The sequence below is a fragment of the Cyprinodon tularosa genome, unplaced genomic scaffold (assembly GCF_016077235.1).
Source record: "Cyprinodon tularosa strain WSP-4 unplaced genomic scaffold, ASM1607723v1 ctg316, whole genome shotgun sequence".
NCBI lineage: Eukaryota > Metazoa > Chordata > Actinopteri > Cyprinodontiformes > Cyprinodontidae > Cyprinodon > Cyprinodon tularosa.
The window spans coordinates 1,940,210-1,961,471 of NW_024039026.1; the positions used below are offsets into that span (position 1 = coordinate 1,940,210).

Genomic DNA, 21,262 nt, shown 5'->3' on the forward strand with positions numbered 1-21,262 from the left:
AATCCAAAACTGCAAATCCAAAAAATGCTTCAAACCACAGCTAAGAGCTAATTCAGGAAAAAAAAAACATGGACAGTCATTTGAAGCAGACTGTTGACAAGAGATTTCCTCACAAGCCGAAAGATCTGGATTATTTTTCTATGGTGGTGTGGTTAGGTATGGGATGAAGAACACTTTTCTATTAAAACTGAATTTTGATCAAGAGCCAAGTTTTTGTTTCGAGGTGCGTTTATGTATGGAACAAGGCAACTGTAGAAAACCGAAGTCATAAAGGCGGAGGATGTTTGAAAAGTATTTATTGGAGTCCATCCATCCATCCATCCATCCATCCATCCATCCATCCATCCATCCATCCATCCATCAATCCATCCATCCATCCATCCATCCATCCATCCATCCATCCATCCATCCATCCATCCACCCATATTCTCCTGCTTATTCTCCGTCTTAGTCTTAGGGACGCGGTGGGGCTGGGGCCTATCTCCGGCGGTTTATGGTCGAAAGGAGTGGTGCACCCTCGACAGGCCGCCAGTCGCAGGGCAACACAAAAACGCACACAACCATGCATACCCACTCATAACTAATTACATTTTAGAGAAGTGGATTAAAAATCATGTTTTTGGACTGTGGGAGGAAGCCGGAGTACCTGGAGAGAACCCATACATGCACAGGTAGAACATACAAACTCCATGCAGAAATACCACGCGCCAGGAATCAAACCCAGATCCTTCTTGCTGCGACTCAACAAAGCTACCCACTAAGTCTAAGTTGGGATTTTAACATAGAAAACCTTTAAATTAGATCTAAAAACAAGAGTGCCTGATTCTAAATTGTTAAAAAAAACAACATATTGGCCTCTCTTGAGGAACATGTCGAGTCCTTTTAGTCATAAATCTAAGTTGCAGATGGTTTTAAAGGCTGCCTGCGGGTAGAATCCCTGTGACTCCGGCCTTGCCGGGCGCTCCGTCTCCTCTCTGTTCCTTGGAGCTGTAATCTGTCCCCAGGCTGGCAGGCCATGGGATGAAGCCATGTCAAAAGGCAGCAGAGGTGTTAGGAAAGGAAGCCTCGCTATGTGTGAGGTTAAGTCAGAGGCCCCATAGTGGCCTCGTGGACGGACTGATAAAAGCCCTGGGGCCACGGCTGTGGCCTCAGCTTTCGGCCACACTAGCTGAGGCGCCGTGTCATTTAGCCCGCGTTGCCGCCTAACTGAACGGCAACTGCTCATTTACAGGGCAGTGCGGGCTACCAGGATGAACAGCGAGCTCTCGCCTCTTTTCTCTCTCATTCTCTAACACACATGCATTTACAAGATGGCATACATACACATGCAAACACAGCCCTGTTCAACAATTAGTAAAGGGCAACATGGACTGCCATTCATACACAATGGCATGGGAAACAGAACCGAAAAACCCATGTAGCTCCACGCATACAGGTTTCTAGGGAAAGCACTGGGTCACATGAGTGACCAGACGGTGGTTTGGGTCTGTTGTCCCACAGCCAGACGTGGTCACTGTGTCACTAAGAAACAGGAGAAAGGAGAAGGGAAGTGCGGACACCACAGGTCTGCAAATGCCAGTGATTTAAGCGCTCTCGCACAATGGGACATGACACACACACACACACATACATCTGTCTTTCAAGTGGACCGTACTCTTCATGCAGCAAAATGAAAGTAATTCCGGCAGCACGTTTGTCGCCCTGCAAATCCAACATCTTTCTGTGTAAAAGTTGTGCAACATGGATCGTTTCCTGTTTGGCAATAACTGCTGAAGAAATCTTAAAAATATATATGGCTCAATAATGAAGGACTGCAAGACAAATCTTTAAAATTATTTTAATTTTGCTTCAGACATTTTATTTTATGCAAAATTACCACTTACTTTACATTTCAAAAGTATTCATACCCTGTGAAACCGTTTCATATTTGATCCAGTTAAACCCAAACTTCAGTGATTTTTTTAGGGTTCAATTAAAGTGACATTAACGCTTCATACATTCAGTGAGTCTGTTCCAATTTGCATGTTTTCAGACAAAAACAATGGCTTTGTTGGGCTACTGTATAAAACCTAGGACTCAACCATATTTCAATTTTGAATTGAAAAAAGCTTCTTGGATGGGAAGCAAAATGTTGTCAAAATTGGAAACAAAGGATTGTTTTTTTTTTGTTTTTTTTTAATGACTTTGACCTGGATGACTGAGAATCTTCACCAGTATTCAGTGAGACATAAAATACTTTGTAATAAACTGGCTTTAAAAGCCAAGCAGCGAATATCTAGTTTAGGTGGGCGAATTTCTCAGCAGGCCAAGGTTTAGCCTTACAGTCCACAAATTGTGACTTAATGTTATCGTAAAAAATGAATGACGCCAACGTTTGACATCAGAAAAGGCCTTTTAGGAGTGTGCACTGCTGAGATGAGACTTTAAACTTTTAGACAGAACATTCATACAGGGAAACTTGGGAGCAGCAGATTCTTGCAAAGGGGATGCTTTTCCTATAGCAGGGGCAACTGAGGAATCTGTACCTTCGGGATGTAAAGACAGAATTACAAATTAGGAGAGACCAAACAAAAGTGATTTATTGACTGACGGAAATTTAACAATAATGCACACCATAACTGTGATTTGGATTTTTAAACATATTTTGATTTTCTTTTCTCTTCAAATTGATATTTTTTCATTTTTTTTTTTCATTTTTTTTATTTAATTCCCCTGCTTGCATAAATATGCTAAAGGTTTACTGCAGATTGTGACCATGAAAGAAAATATGAAATGTTTCAGTAGCTTTGAGTATTGTGTTAATATACTGGCTGCTTTGCTTGATAATTGCGTCTTTGTTAGTGTTTGATTTTGCACTTTAGTTACCTCCCTGCTCAATTTGTGAAGCTGTGACTCTGATATAATGAGCTGATGATAATCGCAATATAAACAGACGAATTGTGCTCAGGGAGAACTTCTGTGTGATGCAGCAAACTGAAACTTCCCCAATAGGGTCAGCCCCTTCCTTACCACAATATTTTAATTACACATTTAAACTGTTAGCAGAGACAGTGGAGCCAACCGCTCCAGACCCTTCCCTTTCCTTGCATTTCATTCAACTTGTTAGATATAAACTCACTTATTTCAGTGCATTTTCAGACATTTAGGTAATCATTCCCTCGAGAATCATAATTATTGAAAAAGAAGCAAAGATGTGTGTATATCCTCTGGTGCTACACAAGCAGTGAAAGGAGTCTGTGAGAGACTGTGAGAACTCTTCCATTCTTAAATTCTACCCAGAAAACTGAAAAGTGTGAAAACCACAATCAGGTATACTCACTTTGAGCTTTAAATTGGGGCAAGGCACTACAGTAGGCCGCGAATACTTCAATACGTGCAAAAGGAAGTTTATAAAAAAAGATATAAAGGAAATTCAAGCATCTTTAGACAAATCCAATTGAGCTTTGTATTAATTGGACCGATATTGACTCGTTATATTTAAATACGGGGGCAAAGTTAGAAAATAGGTGTAAAATAAATGAAAATGAGGGGTTCCAGAGAAAGGGGGGTGAAGAAGACCTAGGCACAGGCAGAGCTGCTTCTGATGAGACTAAGATTATGATACTATCAAGTGGTAAGTGAGGGTGGAGGTTTTGCGGGCCCAAAACCACCGGTTCTTACTAACACAGATGTGCAGTGAGTCAGACAAACATAAAACTAGCTCAAGACTCGCATACAGAGTCAACAGAAACAAGTTCAGGGTAGTTCAGTTTAGTCTTCTTTCAATCTCATGCCTGTGATCTCTGCTGTTTTGAGTTGATTACATTTTAGTCTTTCAGTGGTTCTTATAGTGTTGTTTTAAAGGGTCAAATGTGTGGCCCCCCTGCAGGGTTTGAACTGTGAGGAAAATTAAATGTTTACAAAACTTTGGACGAACAACTAAAAGTGAGAACGAGGACTTGAAGTCTGCGAAGAAGCTTAGAAAGTAAAGGGAGAAACAGAAAAAAAAGAGAAAAAATAAAGTCAAAAGACAGCAGGAGAAGAAGAAGGGAGGGAGAGGGTGGGAGGGAGAGGCCCGGTGACCTCATGTGACATGTGACGTGGGCTCAACCACTCACGGAGGGGAGTGTGTCTGTCTCTCTGTGTGGAGGATGGCGAGGAGGATGCAGAGAGACTGTGGCTTGTAGCCTTTTACTAGCACTGAAGCTCCAGTCAGGCCACCGCCACCGAGGAAGAGAAAGAATAGTGACAGACCACGCTGTCAGACAAGCCGGTTAACCTCGCAGTGTCGGCCTGCTGACTGACAGACCGCCAAACAGCCGGCCCCCTGAGCTGGTGGGCCCCCTCTCATCTCCAGCCCTGGTGAGTCCACCTTCCACACCTGGACGCCTGAGAACAGCCTCACCTTCTCATTCATCCATTGCTTCTTTCTTCTGCATTTCTCGTTAAAACGTGTTCTGCTGCTGCTGCTGCTGCTCTCTCTGCAAGCTTGTGGCTTGGGATTCCTGTGGTAGTCAGAAAACCCAAAGATTCTTGGTTGCAAACACAGCTCCAGGAGTTTCTGCCCTCTCAGGCTTGCCTTCATTCCCCCCGCTCGTCTATTTCTTTTTTGTGTTTTAATCCTGCTCTTTTTCGTTCACTTTCCAAAGGTTGGTGGAGACCTTGGAGACACTGGTCTGTCCTGTCCTGTCATGGCATCCAACAGCATCTTTGACTCTTTCTCCAACTACAGCAGCAGTCTACTTAGAGGTGAGCCCTGATCCCACCCTCAAATCTAACCCCCTCAGTTGTTTAGATAGTTGACAAACAGCTTTGTTCTTTTTCTCATTTGAGCATTAATATGCAGAGACAGATTATAGAAAAAAATAAAAAAGAGGATCTGGTTTGCACTTGACTGATATGGCCCCTTAAAGGCCTCTCAGCTCCTGTGCTTTCTGTAGGCTTGATCGAGTAGCTCCATAATGGGATTCTCACCACAGACATTCATTATCAAGTGAAACTCTCTTTGCGAATACGAGCTCAGCGGCTCCATGTGACCGGCTGCTTTACTGGAACATGGCAATGCAATGAAAGACTGAGCAGGGAAAGGAAAGAAAAAGAAAAACATATTAGTGCCTTACTTCCAGAAGGTACTTTTGGTCTTTGCGGTGAGGTGAGTGCACTTGGCTATCCTTAATGAAGAAACCATTTGTTACCATGGCAGTTGCAATCAGACAGCTTTTACTCGCAAACAGCATAAGAAGAAGAGAAAGAGACAAGCCTTATATCCAGAAAAATAAACATCTCACACTTTTACACTCTTAAGTTGTTAATCTAAGCTGGAGGATTTAGTCATTTCCAGCCGCAGAAAGACAGCAGAAGGGGGGGAGCTCCTTTCCCAATTAAGGCCTTGTAGCAGTGTTAATTAGAGACAGCCACAGGAGAAGCACTACCACTTCATAATTGTTTGCAGAGTTTATCTTTAAAAATCTCCAGAGCCTCACATATATACGCAGTCAGACTTCGCATCTGCGCCTCACGTGAGAACAATCCTCTGATATCCTGTCAGTGACAGCAGATGATGTTCCAGTGTTCTCGCAGCTTCTGCAGGCATTTATAGTTTCCTCAGAGACACGGCTCCAACTCCCCCCCCCTACAACATCCAACACCCAGCTTTTACTCCTTTATAAGTGCTGGATCTGTGCCCTCCTTCATCACATCAGCGCACCACCAACGTCAGGTTTCATGCACACTGTCTATCGAGCTTTTGTTCACCAGGATCTGAGTTTGATTTCAAGATGTAAAGCTGGAATAGAGACAGTGGGGGGTCAAGTAGGGAAACAAGAGGCAGCGCTTTCAAATCGACAGCGAATGTGCAATTTAATTTTAAAATCCTTCCAGTCAGGGGGACTGAATCTGAACTAAAAAAAAAACATTAAAGAAACCAATTTAGTCTGTTATGATTTAGATTGGGGCTACCGCATGCCAGCAAAACAACCCAGAAGGGTGCATCAAACATGCAAAGCAATTAGACCTTTTTTTTTTTTTTTAGTTTGAAGCTGAAACAAATGGGAGCAGCTCTACAGAAACAAGCTTGTGGAAACATTGTTTTCAGCTCCTTAGAAGTCAGGAAACACAACCGAGAAGAGCATCAAGTTCAAGTGCGCAAATACAGGCTCTGAAAATGATTTTGATCTTTTCTTTATCAGGTTACGCTCTCTTTTAAATTTCAAAAAAGGTAAAACGTTAAAAAAAAGGAAATCAATTTTATCAGCAAGAAAACACTGTTTCATATATATTTCATAGATATTTCAGTAATTGTTTTTATAAATTACAACCTGTCTCACAGCGCACACATCTAAGCGTGTGATGTGCAACATCAGATGCACTTCGCGTGAGAAGCTAGAGGACGCCTCACCTCAGAAACCTCAGTTCTCTGCTGAAAGCTCAGAGAAACACACACAACTACGCACGTACACGCACACACACATGCGCCAGGGAACAGACAGTGCTTTTCTCATGCTATTTAACTCTGTATAGCACAAGAAGAAGCTAAACGTCTGTCAGTTAGAGAGCTGTGAGAAACAAAAGGAGACATACATACTAGTGCTTTGCCAAGGTGTTAATCTGATGCAGACTCATGGAGCTGCTGCAAGCCACTGATAACAACCACAATGAGGCTACACCTGCTAACCCTCACACAGTTTTAATCAGAGAGCGGCGTTTCTGGAAAGCAAATAAATAAAAGAAGGAGTTGCCTCCATAGAGAAGAAATTGAGTCGTATAACTTTTCCTGTTGTGTTTAGTTTAGTTCAGAAGCGCTGGCCTCAGGTGGAAAGCCGGGTTTTGCAGCGACAGATTTCGGGCCTCTGTGGAGGGTCATATCCTTGTCTCGGTTACTGACGCCTCATTTCCATCTGCTCGGAAGGGCCGCTGTGTTCCCCCTGCAGGCTGTTTTTATCCATGGTTATTTTTTTAAGTGTTAAAAAAAAAAGAAATGGAGCCAGCTTCCTTCTGTGGCTGACTAAAAAAAGAGCCCCGGTTTATAAGGGTGGAAGGATTTTTATGTGTTTGGCTTATTGTGCTGAATGAATGGAAGTTAGAATGGAAGAGAAATCCTCACCAGCAGGGAGGTTGTGTTTGAAGATGTTTTTTTTTTTCCTGCATGTGCTAAGAAGGAAAAGATATGATGCTTTCAACTACTGGCAAATAAAAAATAAAAGGCCCTGTACGGTAGCTCCATCAAAAGTGTCCTTAAATTTGTGAGATCACATGGCTTATTGCTGCTGAATTTATTACCAAGTCATATGGAGAAGAGTATGTTCTCTTCTGTTAAATGAACGTCTTATTGGAGGCAACTCAAAGCCCCGCTGAGTGTGAGGCCCAAATATGAAAGGACTGGCTGAGCAGGCTGAAAGCTGTAACCAGATATAAAGAGTTTCAATATTTTAAAGCGAAAGCAAATAATAGAAAACTCATGACGACCACAGAGCAGCGAAACCCTGTCTCCAATTTAGCAGAATATAATAGGTATTTATAAATCTCTGAAGGCACATGAGACAGAGAGAGAAGGCTCTGGACTTGATTAGGTCTGTTAAACGTATTTCTGGGTACTTATTTACCTTTCATTTTGTCTCGCCGCTTCCACCGCCTGTCATCACAGCTTTATAGGGAACACTTTCAGGGGTTTGCAACTGTGATGGCTTCCAGGTAGAGTGGTGTATTATGAGGTTGACGGATCATGTAAGCCTACTCTGATTCACCAAGTTCTGGCTCAAAAAAAAAGAACGAGCTCAATGCATTGGTAAACGTTAGAGTGCGTTAATACGAGTTTCTGGTGGGCGCTAAGTGACCACAGCGCCCAGATTCTACAGTGGAAAATCAGGTTTTGCTATTGAAAAAGATTTTCTTTCAACTTGCTCCTTTCATTAGACACCCATATAAGCAGGTGAAGCAGCGTTTGTATAGAAATTGATGTGTGTTAAATCTAGTGAATCATGAAGAATTTTAATTAAACTCTGAACTACTTTAAAAAGAAACAGTAAAGAATACGAGAGAGATGCAAATTACAAGCAAGATCCACTTGTTTAGCCTTTAGGATGGATGAAAACACTGTGTTTAAAGCTTGCAAAAAGTGTTCACACCCATTGAATTTAGTCAAAGAATTAATAAAGTATTTTTTGCTTTCACATTTGCAGTCTTCTTCATTTAGTCTGGTAGACCCCAAAAATAACCCCGTGCAACCAGTTGCCTTTAAAAGTCGACTGATTATTAAATAGAGACCCTGTGGGTCTCATACCAGTATTTTGCAGAACGTTTAGAGCAGCATGACACTAAATAAACACAGACAGGTCTGTGACAAAACAGTGGAGACGTCATTAAGGTAGATCCAAAGCTGAGAACATTTCAGAGAGAATCTTCTAAAAATAAAGTAACACAACTGCAATAATACTCACAATAAAGCTGAGTTTTATGTAAGAAGGGACAAAAAATATTTTGCCATAGTTTGCCGTAAGATATGCAGGGGAAAGAACAACCTTAAACTAAAAAAACTAAAATCTTTGCATCATTCTTAAAACATTTTTTCCAAGGTGGAATACAGTAGTGGCAGCATCATGGTTCACTTCAGCAGAGCAGAGTCAAAGGTCAAGCAAAGATCCATGGAACAAACTGCAGAAAAATCCTTAAAGAAAAGCAGAGCCTGCTGCCTTCCTAAAGATAACACAGCTTAACAAAGTGGATATTTTAAAAGGGAATATTGCCTTAAAATAGCCCATTTAAAGCTTATTCATAAACCATTAATTTGGACCCAATTTAAAAACAGATCCAGAGATGTTCTCCCTAAAATCTGAACGAGTTTAAACTATTTTAAAAAGAATATACAAACATTTCCATCCTTGATATGCAAAGCTGGTAGAAACATGGTATAAAAAGATGAGTTGCTCTAATTACAATGATCCAATGATTCTTGTTAAATATGGGAATGGTTACAAACCCAGATTAACAAGTTTAAAACAAGTTCTGGTCAAGTTTAAAACTCTAAATCATTTTCCTTCCATTGTACTATCCTGTTTTAGTTTGTCATATAATATTCCCATAAAATACAATGCAGTTTTTGGATGATCACAAGAAAAAGTGTGGAAACATTTATAAAGTACAATTGATTTTGTAAAAAAACTGTACAATTGAATAATACGATTAAAATGATGGTCATTTTCAATGTTTGTGCTTGTTTTTCACGCTTGAGCAGACAGGGTTTCATACTAACACAAAAATCCATATGATTAAATTCATTTGGTTTCCATCAAGGATGATCTTGCTTTTCTGATTCTTCATTTTGTTTCAATCCCAAGCCCTAAACCACAGGATGGTCTCAGGCCTTATAAAGCGGTAAAGCCTGGGGCCGTAGAAAAAAACACAAGCATCATTGTGAGCTAATTTATGCATCAACCTAAAATTATTGTGCGCTCAAAGTCAATACTCTGGCGATTTCCAGCAGGGATGAAAATAAGTCAAGCAATTTAAAAGTTTATCACAGGTTTGCTTTGTTTTTTTAAGGGGCTGACTCAGACAGGGGAAAAAATTTATTTTTTTTTTTTTTGTTTAGACCCCTCCCTGCATTGTTAATGTGGTTTCTGCCGCTACAAGAAGGTGGAAAAGCAAGACGTGACCAAGAACAGACTCGACTGCTTTGCACTTCAGTTTTTAACGTTACAGCTGCATCCCAACCCACAAATTACTTTTAATGGGCAAGCATCGGCGTGGTCCTCAGCACATAAATTGACTCCAACTTATGGAGAGCCCACATGTTCAGAAACAGATCAGCAGACAGTCTTTATTTTGAAGGCTGAGGACAAAATAGAAGGAATTTATCACATGCAAAAATTAAGCTAAGATCTAAAGGCACCAGTCTGTTACCATTAAAAAATCAAAACAGCATGGTTCTCACATCCTCCTCTCTGAATCTTAACTTCATTATAACTAACTTTTATCATGTTGAAAACATCCTTATAACTGATTCTTCTTCCCATAAGCAATAAAGAAACTGCCTAATTACGGAGGAGGAAAAATGCAGATAATGATAGGATGCGAGACGCTGCAGGCTACAAGATCTTCTCTGAATCTTCATTTTTCTCCTTTTTCCCAGCTCAACTTGTTTACATACAGCTAATTGTGGATGCTGTTATAAACACGCTTTTTTTTTGTGTGTGTGTAGTTTTTCTCCTCTTGCTTCAAACAGAATTTTAACTGCAGAGAATTGTTTTTTTTTTTCTTTTTCTTGTGGAGGCAGCGTTTTAAAAAATGGGATTTCAGTTCTCTCTTCAACTACTCTTCAGGGGGAACAAATAACCGTCAGAGCTCCTAACTGCGTCAGTAATGGGCCACCTAATTGTACTTTCCTTTTTAACCGATTTGATCATTCTCATTCGTGTTATGACTGAAAGACGACTGGAGAGTATTTCTCCAATGATGGGAAGTTACAGCTGAAAGACGGGCTTGTATCACTTTTAGTTTGCTGAGTTTCACACGAATGATCCTGACTGGTGGAAATTGAGCTGTATTTCTGCATATGATCAATACTTTCCAGCACATGCAAAAGCTGAAGAGTGAAAATGGCAGTTTGCAATCATATATAGGGCTACGTGTCAAAGTATGTTTTGTGGGCAGATGCTGCATCTTATATGCACCAATACAGGAAGTTTCACACAACCCTCTGAATAATAACCAGTTTTAATTTAGCTGTTTTAGTTCAAATCTGCTTCCTGTTTAAATGCTAATTCTGCATTTTTCCCATCTGTTAAATGTTACTTCTATCAAATTTTAATTGATTACAGGTTTTTGCCCTGAAGTAAACTTCAGAGAGCTCGTACTTTCTGCGGCGGGCCTCACTTCTGTATCAGCTCTGTAGGAAACACCATGCTAGGGATTCTCCCTCAGCTGTGCAGCAGAAGTGGCCCGTCTGCTGCTTCTCTATCGTATGTCTGCAGGAAGGTCACTCCGTCTGCTTTTCTCACGGACGCAGCAGTCACGAGCCCAGACATACAGTTGCATTCAAAATAAGAGCAGACCGACATAACCGACAACATCAGATAAAGCTCTCAGCAGAAACACAATTTTTTAGTGCTAAGCTCAAAGTGAATCACCCCCCCGACAGTTTTAGAAAAAATATTTAGAATTGATTTAATATAAATATTCAGTTTCACTGATTTAAATAAAAAAAATAATTTTGCAAATAAGATATTAATAAAACAAGCGGATTAAGAATAAGTACCTTTATTTAAACATACTTTAATTTAATCTTAAATGTTATCTTTTTATGAGCATTTAGTGGGAAAACATCATAACTCCAGAAAAAAAAGGCTTAAAAATATCAAATTTCGTTTAGCTCATATTTTTCAGTTAGTGCTGGTGAAGATCCTCAGTGATCCAGGTCATACTCCATACTTCCAAAACTATTAAAAAACAATCCAATGGACTTTTTTTTTCCAAGTTTCGCTCTCCATCCAGGAAGCTTTTTCACTGAGTGAATTTAGTTACTTGAACATCCATCCATCTTTATTTTTAGGTCTCCTTGCCATCACCCTAATTTTTCTCACCCTAGAAATTCCCTGTAAGTTTCAAATCTCGTTGAACCACAATCTGTAAGGTGTGAATCAGTTTAATCATACATTTAAATGTCATTTTCTTCAAACAGTTTATGCAGCAGAGTAAGACAGTTGTCAGGCCTGCATTTAGTTGTGCTTATTATTATTATTTGAGACTAATGCTTTTGTTACCTGGGAAAAATGGGGCATTCCAGATGTTGCGAAAAGCAGCCCTTTAATTATACGGAGATAAAAACGAGAACGAAGGCAAAAAATTCTAAGCTAGAAATTAGAAATTTAAAACAATTGAAGAATTGCTGAAATAGAAAAGATCATATATCATTCAAGACCCAATGAATGAAACACTACCGCAGCATATAGATGACACCTGCATGAGATAAGTTATTTAATGTAGCCCATGTTCAAAAGAAAAAATGTAAAGGAAGAGATTAAGATTTATCAAAAGACACAACACAACATTAAATTAGTGATTAAAAAAAGTTTAATATTGTTGGATTTGGAGGCTGAGGATCGTTTATGAGATGAGCCCTAAATGCTGATTTTATACCATGCTACAGTGTAAAACACATGGCTGGGTATGAAGGTTAGGGCTGGTTTTCAGACTATGGTGTCGGGCTGAATTAGTTAATACTAGGGATCATCAATACATTAAAATACTTAAAGATTATGTTGCCTCAAATTTCAGAAAACACGGCTTTGACTCAACAACCCAAAATACACTTAGCCCTTTATAAGGCACTCAAAATTTCAAGTCAATAGTGTTATTGGAATCCAGGACAAGACCTTATTACCTTTGTAAAAATTAAAAAATATGGATATTTTGATGGCTAAAATGAATGTCAATGTAATAACAAGAAACGCAAACTTGCCCGAATATATAAAGAAAAATAACTAAATTTCTATAAGAAATTCATAGAAAACACTCTGATAGTGTAAGAAACATATTTTTTTGTTCCAACATAACCTTAGAGGCATTAATGCTGACACTGGCACTTACATTTTTTAGTTTATAAACCTAAATATAATTGTTAAAAAGGCTTATTAGCTTTTAAACTTTTCAATTAGACTTTTAGCTTTTTTTCTTGACTTGTTAACTTTTTTTCCCAACTTAATTTACAGTTGGTAATATATCATTAAGTGGCTCATCTTATTGGTCAAATGCCAAAATAAGATGTACAGCAATGTAGAAATATCTTTGCTGAATGGCTGGATATAGATTTTGTGCTTCTAGATCTCACTACGGGACGGGGGGGGGGGGGGGGGGGGGGGGGGACTCCATTTGTAAGAGGTATGCAAGTGATCAAAAACATATAATTTGTCCTATAAAGGGTTAATAGAGAAGCACCTCGATTCCTTTTATTGACTGACAGGCTCAAAAAAAGAACCCTTATGAAATAAAAAAACAAATGGAGTGACATCAAACAGTGTTTAATAATCCAGTATTTAAAAAAATAATTCAAATCTTCAAGGATTTTTTAATTTTTTCTAAAAATATTTGGATTTATGCACTGCTCAGCTTCTATAAAGCGAAATGCAGTGCTCCCAGTTCACCTGCACACACAGAAATAAAAGCTGACATGAGAATCTCAATCTTTTACTAATTTGAACACAGTAGCTTCATGGCATATGAACATGCTTTCACTGCCCAGCATGGGGCTCATGCACAAAGACAGGCATGTTAACTGATGCTGAGTCAGAGAGGAGAAGTGCATGTCATCATGACGAAATATGACGCATCTTCCAGCTCTAAATACTATCTGAGCTCATCCTAATAGCTAATCCGGGCTAACGCATGTCCTCTCCATGGCTTACTATTGTCGAATTACTCACTTGGTGACTAAACAGCAGAGTTTCTAATAATCAGCTGCAAACTGCACAATACAATGCCGGGCTTATGCAATTGGACAGGTTGTTACGTAAAATAAAATCTCGCTGGATGCTTCTCCTTAAAGTCCATTTGTTGGCCAAGGAATGTCCAATTCTCCTAATTTCTGCAATTAGTTTAAAGAACTGATTAGTAGGACAGCTAGTTCTGTTAAAGCCAAACTAGCAGAGAGTTTGTGTCACACAGAGACGCACGCAGCTTTTACCATTCAATCAGCATGATGACATAAGGGCAGACGGCTGGCTGCGTGTTCAGGCCGTACATGAGGTTTGATTAACCTAATCACCAGGCAGCTATACCCGGGGTTACTGATTGGGTTTACAAACGCTGCCTGTCATCGTTGTGTCATTAGCTCGTCGTTAGCTGCGGCTGCCTTGACGTGGAGCGGCGACGTGCAGGGCCTAAACACAGCAATCAAGGGATTAGAGTCTGAGCCTCAATGGACGCCTCAGGCTCTGAGTCAAAAAGAGGAAAATCCTGCATTAATAGGAATTCTCCACGTGGCTGCTTGGCTCTTTGTACAGAGGCCCCGCCACTGATCATTTGCTATAAAGGTGATGAGAGGAAGCTTTCAGTGATTCTGGACCTGCAGGTGGTTTTCAGGATTAAAACTAATCCAAGGGAACGCAAAGGCTTCTAGCTGGGTTAGCTTAATCTTAAAGTGGGAATCAAGCCCAGCTGTGCGTTTCTTCTGCCACTGTTATAGCAGTTTCTTTAAATTCTTTTAATGAGTTTTGTAATCATCTAATGATCAAACATTACTTTAACAAGGTTCGACAATATTATGCATGTGAGGGATTTTCAGAGCTCCTTGACTTGCAGTCTAAGCCACCACACCCCTGGTTCCTCACGATGAGAAGCCCAGAGAGCCAGCAGAATACTTTCCAAGAGTTGTCTCATGTCTGCAAAGGAAAGTGGCATGGACAGTTGTCAGGAAAGCAGCTATTGCTCCAATCTGGTTGAAGTCTGCAGTGAGTCAGATGAGCTTTGGTAGACTGACCCTTTGAAAGTGGTTTTTTGAAGTCAGGTTGCTCACAAATGAGTGTCAAAGAAACACTACAAAGACGCCTGAGCACCAATGGAACAAGGATCTGCAACCAAATTAAATTAGATGTGCAAAAACACTGGAGACGTTTAAACATCAGGAAAAAAAAAACTTAAAAGAAACAATCAACATTCACTAAATAAAGCCAAAAAATTTTGAAAAATTTAAATTTCTTTCAAGTTATTGTCTAAAGATGATATTCACATTAATGATAAATGCAAATTTTTATGTATTTCACTGCAAATTAATGTATACTTCAAATAAATAGCAAAAAATATATAAATAAATAAAATATAAATAAAACTGAATATAAATAAATGTCATATTTTAGATCTAAGATGCAAGATATATTTCAAGCATTTTATGATTCTAGCTCACAGCTAATTCCAACCTAAAATCCTGTTTTGTGTAAAATAATGACACTGAATTTGACCAATAAAAAGGATTTTTATAAAGAAGGTTATATGCTACTACCTCCACAATCACAAGGAAGACTGCTAACTTGACAGCCTTCAGTAGACAGTCACTGAAACCCTCGGCTATTGATGGCCACAATATTGTGGTCATTGTAAAAGAGGCTGACCGTCCAGATTTCTGTGTGCAAAATGTCAGTAGAAGGTTAGGTGGAAGGAAAAAGTGTGGTTGAAAACGTGCTCTGAGGGGGGCTGTTAAACAAATGTGCATTTGAGATTTAGGGGGAGAGGTCTGCAACAGCCACCATATGCAGGGACATAGAATATAGCCTGTAATTGTTGCATTTCTTGTGTTAAGCTAATCTAAAAACAGACAGCTTCAGAAGTGCTTCACTTTGACTATGAAGCAAATGTCAGGTGAAGTTAATAGTAATGTACTTTAAGAAGGACCAAGCAACACTGCACCCAAACAGCAGATCAGATACGTTATTATCAGTTTCATTCTTAATAAAATGGATATTAAAATAATTGTTAAGACTCAAAGCTTGGACTGATTTATCTAAAATCTTATGGGAAAATTAAAGTAAAAGTAAAATATTGCACAAGCTACAGTGAAAATTATTTTTTTGTTTTGTATTAAAAATCTCTTTGCGCCATTTCCAACTTAATTGAATCAGAAAACATCTTGCTTTTGACTTCACATTTATTACCAGAATGCAACATAAATCCTCCAGTGTCGCTATACTTCCATAGTTTTTTAGTACTGACAGTATTTTGCTGTTGTTGTTAAATGCAAAGCGCACTATCATCACTTTCTGTCTTTTTCATCACATTAGAGTAAAACAGGGATCCTTGGTCTGGAGCAAAGCTTATGCTTAAGCCGAGCATAGACTGTACGAGTTGCTGCCCTTTTTGCGCCGATATTCCAGTCGTGCGAGAATTTTCCAATCCGGCCGACTTTCAGTCTGGTCGTGCATCATGTAGTGTACAGGGGGTAACGAGGTGTGATGAGCCTCTCACGACCACATGGTTGAAATTTAGTTGGCCATCGTAAGGTGGTCGAGGGCAAATAGCTCAGTGTGCAAACAAGGATTCTTCTTGTTCTCCTTCCTCTCAGATGCAAACACAGAAGCATGGCGGGGGTGCAAGTGAAATTCTGTAAAATGGACAGACCATAGTAGCTACGTTTTCTCAGCCATGTCTTTATCCAAATACGTCGTCGTTTTTTCTTTTTAGGGCTTTCAGCACAAAATTGCACAGATTGCCAAGGCAGAGCATTTCTCTCTAGTGAGCTTTATATTCCTCTTCTACTCATTTGGCTTCCGGATAAACGAGTCCGAGTAGCTCCATCTCACTGCGGAGCTGAGTCCCACGTGGTTTTTAGACGTACAGTGTGAGCAGATAGATCGCATCAGAGCGTCGGGCCGCACAGTCTGAGAACATACATCGTGAACAGCTGTGAACTCTTAAACCCTGCAGTTTCTTCGTACAGTTTGAGCTGTAGCTGCGTTCAACGACTGAAAAAAATGGCACAGTGTATGCCATTAAATATAAATAATATCCAAATATCCTCAATGCATCATGGATCCTCCAACATCGGCACCCTGCTCGCACAACGGGGCCAGACAGAGTAAAAATAAAATAAAATAAAATGCCCTGTATTTACAGTTAATCAAAAATAGATCTAGACAATCTTTAACATAACTCTAACAAAAATTACTCACCCTCTGACTTCACCCCCACCCCCACTGTATAGTGACACACAAAAACTCATTGAGACTTTAACACTTTTGGATATTGTTGCTGCTGTTGCTGTTATTTTGTATTTGTGAAAAACACTCATGAAGCCTCTGGTGCGATCAACACAGTTGTATTTTGCATGTTTGGTGCTTAGGCCCTTAGCATCATGCGTTACATACCCCACCATGTTTCTTCACAGTTCAAAGTAACAGGGACTAGTCGGAAAAAAGTAAAAACATGTGGCTTTTGTTGCAGAGAGGAATGAACAACAGCATTCCCCAGGCAGCCACATCAAAGTTCTCCCCTGCAGTGGTGCTAAATAAGGGCAGACCATCCTGCTCACCCCTCCTGACATTGTCCCCTCTTATTAGCCAACGTTTTTTAAAATTCACACTTTTTTTTTCTCATTGGTTTCAAACAAATACAACTTTTCAAACTTGTAGGTCTTCAATCAAGTGGGGACAGCCACCCAACATGCACAAAGAGCCATTGTCTGCTGGTGAAAATGTGGTTTACAGGCTTGGCTATAGGGGCCTGGTGGTTGCTGGAAGCCATGCACGCTTCCTAATATTCAGCTCACATGCGATTTCATTCGGAGAGATGTCTGAGCTATGGGGCTTTGCTTTTGTGCGAGAGGGACGCCTCACAACTTATTTTCCGAGTTGACAGACTGCCGTACCCCCCCTCCTCCTCCTCCCCAGCTCTCTTCAGCCCCTCTTCGCTCTCTACGGTGGCGCTACTATATTTGTGTGTGAGCGAGGGAAGAGTAGACGCAGGCTGTGTTGCCATTCAAACGTATTCGTGGCTGTCAGACTGTATGGCTTCCAGCTCCGAGATCTGTCTCCTCTCCGCGTCAGAGTGAGGCTGTTTGATCTGACACAGAGACTCCATTAGAGACACAGAGAAGTTCAACTGCAGGGAGGTTGGATGGCTTCAGCAGTCAGAGTAGCAGCCCAGAGAGGAAAAGGTTTGCACACACAGTCTGGTTGCAATCTTAGTGTCTGTGCTGCGCATCTATAAATGTCTCGGAGCATTACTTGTCCTTTTAGTAGGTGTGTGTGGTTACAAACTGGGCTGACATATTTTGGGGCACTGCTGGGCAAAGGGCCGCTGAAGCACTGGGTAATGGTTTCCCCGCTACCATGGTATGACAGAGAGGTTACTTGCTGAGGTGGTGAGATGTGAACCACGCCGTCATCTTTATCAGACACCATGGTTCAGGCTCAGCATTTCTGCAGCTGTGACTTCATTATGCAGCAACACAGACCAACAGAGCAGAGCAGTTGCTGGTGTGAGAGTGATGAAATGGCAGGCGATGGTTTGATAAATATGCATCAATGGTTCAGCCACAGACCGTCACTACATCCCCCACATTTAATGTGGCCAAGACTTCAAATACGCAGGAGGAACTCTGAAGTTAAACCCCATTCTCCAGGATAACTTCATTATGACAGGATTTGGGAACATAACCTGCTTGCAGTTTTTGCTAGCAGTTAAAAGAAAAGAGGTTAAGAGAGGAGTGAATTGATGTGGCTTCTGTGAAAGATTTAAAATCCTGATCTGTGTGTGGCAGCTGGGCTCTGGCACCAGGGCATGGCAGTTAAACTGTCACTAACAGGAACTGTAAATGTCTGGCAGAAGGTGAATGCATTCAGACAGCCTCACAGGTGCATATATACAGCACATGCAAAAGTATTCATACCCATTTAGCTTTTTCACATTTTCTCCCGTTATAACCACAAACCTCCATGTTTAGTCCAGATTTTATGTTACAGATCAGCATAAAAAGAACACTGTTTACCAGAATATGAATGATAAATGGCTTCTAAAATTATATATAAATTATAATCTGAAAATTGGGATCCTCTTCAAGAGTTACCACTCTAGATCGTTTTGCTGTAGATATAGATGCTTTAGGCTTAAGGAATATTTGTGTCTTTTAATTGATTTTCGTCTGGTATTAGTTCTTGTTTAGCTTCCGTCTGACTTCCCTAGAACTCTGTCTCATTTCCCGCTTTTATGAAAACAAAAGCATCCCAGACCATGATGCCACCGTCACCCTGTTGCCCAAGAGTATGATATATTAATGATATGCAGCGTTAGTGTTTTTTCAGTCAAATTGTTTTTAATGCGCACCAGAAAGTGTACTTTCAGTCCTGTTTGATCAGAACATCTTATTCCAAATGTTTGTTGAGTTCTAGTTGCAAACACTGAATACTACTTTTCATTTGTTTTATGTATTCCTCCTTTATTGTCTTTATATTAAGCAGAGTTTATAACTATCTCCTAACCTGCAAAATTTAAACAACTCCTCCTCCATTGCCATGGTGCTTTGATTAATGCTTTCCGTGCCTGGTCTCTCATTGTGGGGTGACAGCCATGTCTTAGAAGGTCTGCAGCTCTGCTTTTTATTTGATGATGGAGCAACCAGAGCTCTCATAGAGCTTTAAAGTTACTAATATCCTCTCATATCCACACCTTAAGCCCTGTCCTGTCTGTTGTGTTTCTCCTCATTATGATGTTTGAACAGAAATGTTATCTAACAAATATCTGAGGATTACAAATATTTTTTTCTTCCACTTTGTAACCATGCAATAATTAATATTTAGTAGAATCAGTAGAATACATTTAAAATGTGTACAATCAGAAGCTATCAACCTGTCTGCAGACCACTTACAATGCTACAGCTTGTGTCATCTTTAGGAGCACTCAGCAAACTTTTAGCTGCACTCTTTTGGCAAAGTCACGACGGCTTATGTGTTTGTCTGTAGGGGGTGGTGGTGCTGTCACTTTGGCAAGGCAACTGCACATATTGCAGCGATTACCACAGCGGAAAAATGTTTTTCTGCAACATACAATTACTACAGATTACAGATTGCCGTCCTTGCATCAGAAGCCCTCACCAGAAAAAGAGAAACAGTGCGCATTTGTGTGTGGAAGTGTGTCGATACACACAGACAGACAGAGACCCAGAGACAAAGAAAGATGAGAAATGATTATAGCTCACACCAAAAACCACAACTGAAAAAGAAAAAAAAATGGGGGAGTTGACGTATTTATGGGTCTCATTTAGAATTAAAACTTACATTAACTTTCAGGAGTAAATAAGGGAATAAGAAATGCAATCTGTCCTTCAGTACCTTAAAGAAAAGCAGCATAGGGCACATTGACGAATCCTTTGTCCATCATCGTCACCATTAGGAACGCTATATACTGATGTCCTGATGGCATACACAAATGCCGAAATGCCAAACGTTATATTGATTTGGCTCCAGGTTTCAAATCATGATGAGCATCAGAAACTTTCCTTCAGGTCACGCTAAACAATATAGCCAAAAAGTGGTGCCCCGCAGCAAGGCAGAGCCCTATTTACAAACCCACCAGATCAAAACTCAACCCAAAGTGCTCCTATAATAGGCACTGGGGCCGCTTGGTGAGCTTACCATCCAGCTCCACTTTTAGTGGGTTTTCCAAAAGAATAAACAGGCCTGCAAACCACATCACAGGGAGCTCACTGTCATCGTTGGGTGAGTGTACCCGACGGATGATGTGAGGGCGGGGCGAGCGTGACACAGAGGTCTACGGGGAGTTACCCCCTCCTCCCAACCCCTGCATGCACTGGGTGTGGAGTGCCTTATTTTACCGCAGCTGAAAGGACAGGGAGAGGGTCCTGACTCTGTTCTAGTTCTGATCGACGACCTGATCAGAAGCCTCACTTCTGTTCAACAAACAAGTCCTGAATAGTTGGTGTTGAAAAGAGACGTCTTTTGTTCAATCAACTTTGGTCACAAAATTGGATTTGATTTTGATGAACAATGGAAGAAGAATTGTTATCTAAGCAGTGCAAGAAATAAAAATAAATAAAACAGCTTCTAAAGCAATGTTAAAAATCTGTATCAGTGATACAATAAAGTTCATTTTTATTTAGCATCAATCAAAGTCAGTTCACAATTCAGTTTATGTATCCATCCATCCATCCATTTTCTCCCACTTAAGAAGATGGTGCCTATCTCCGGCAGTGTATGGGTGAAAGGCGGGGTACACCCTGGACAGGCCGCCGGTCCGCTGCAGGGCGACACAGAGACACACAACCATGCTCGCTCCTATAGACAATTTAGAGAAGTCGATTAACCTAACAGTCATGTTTTTGGAGTGTGGGAGGAGGCTGGGGTACCCGGAGAGAACCCACACATGCAAAAAGAGAACATGCAAACTCCCTACAGAAAGACCCCAGGCCAGGAATCAAACCCAGAACCTTCTTCCTGCAAGTCAACAGTACTACCCAGTGATCCAGTGTGCAGCACCAATTATTTATCTGTCATGCTTATCCCAAGTGGGGTCATGAGGGGTGCTGGTGCCCATCTCCAGCTGTCTACGGGCGACAGGCGGGGTCCACCCTGGACAGGTCACCAGTCCATTGCAGTGTAACACATAGACACACAACCATTCGCACACACGCTCGCACCTAAGGACAATTTAGAGAAATAAATTAGCCTATCAGTCATGTTTTTGGATTGTGGGAGGAAGGCGGAGTACTCAGTGAGAACCCACGCATGCACGGGGAGAACATGCAAACTCCATGCAGAAAGAACGGGAATCAAACCCAAACCTTTTT

General features: G+C 40.6%; 1 protein-coding gene across 1 annotated transcript in view; it reads left to right on the forward strand.

Moving 5' to 3' along the window:
- Positions 1-4,135: 4,135 nt before the first annotated feature.
- runx3 (RUNX family transcription factor 3) overlaps positions 4,136-21,262 on the forward strand; it is a 56,523-nt gene continuing 39,396 nt past the window's right edge. The window contains exons 1-2 of the mRNA XM_038292741.1: positions 4,136-4,341; positions 4,629-4,728. Of these exons, the coding sequence (XP_038148669.1) occupies positions 4,671-4,728 (58 nt within the window). The 5' untranslated portion in view covers positions 4,136-4,341; positions 4,629-4,670. The remainder of the gene's footprint in view (positions 4,342-4,628; positions 4,729-21,262) is intronic.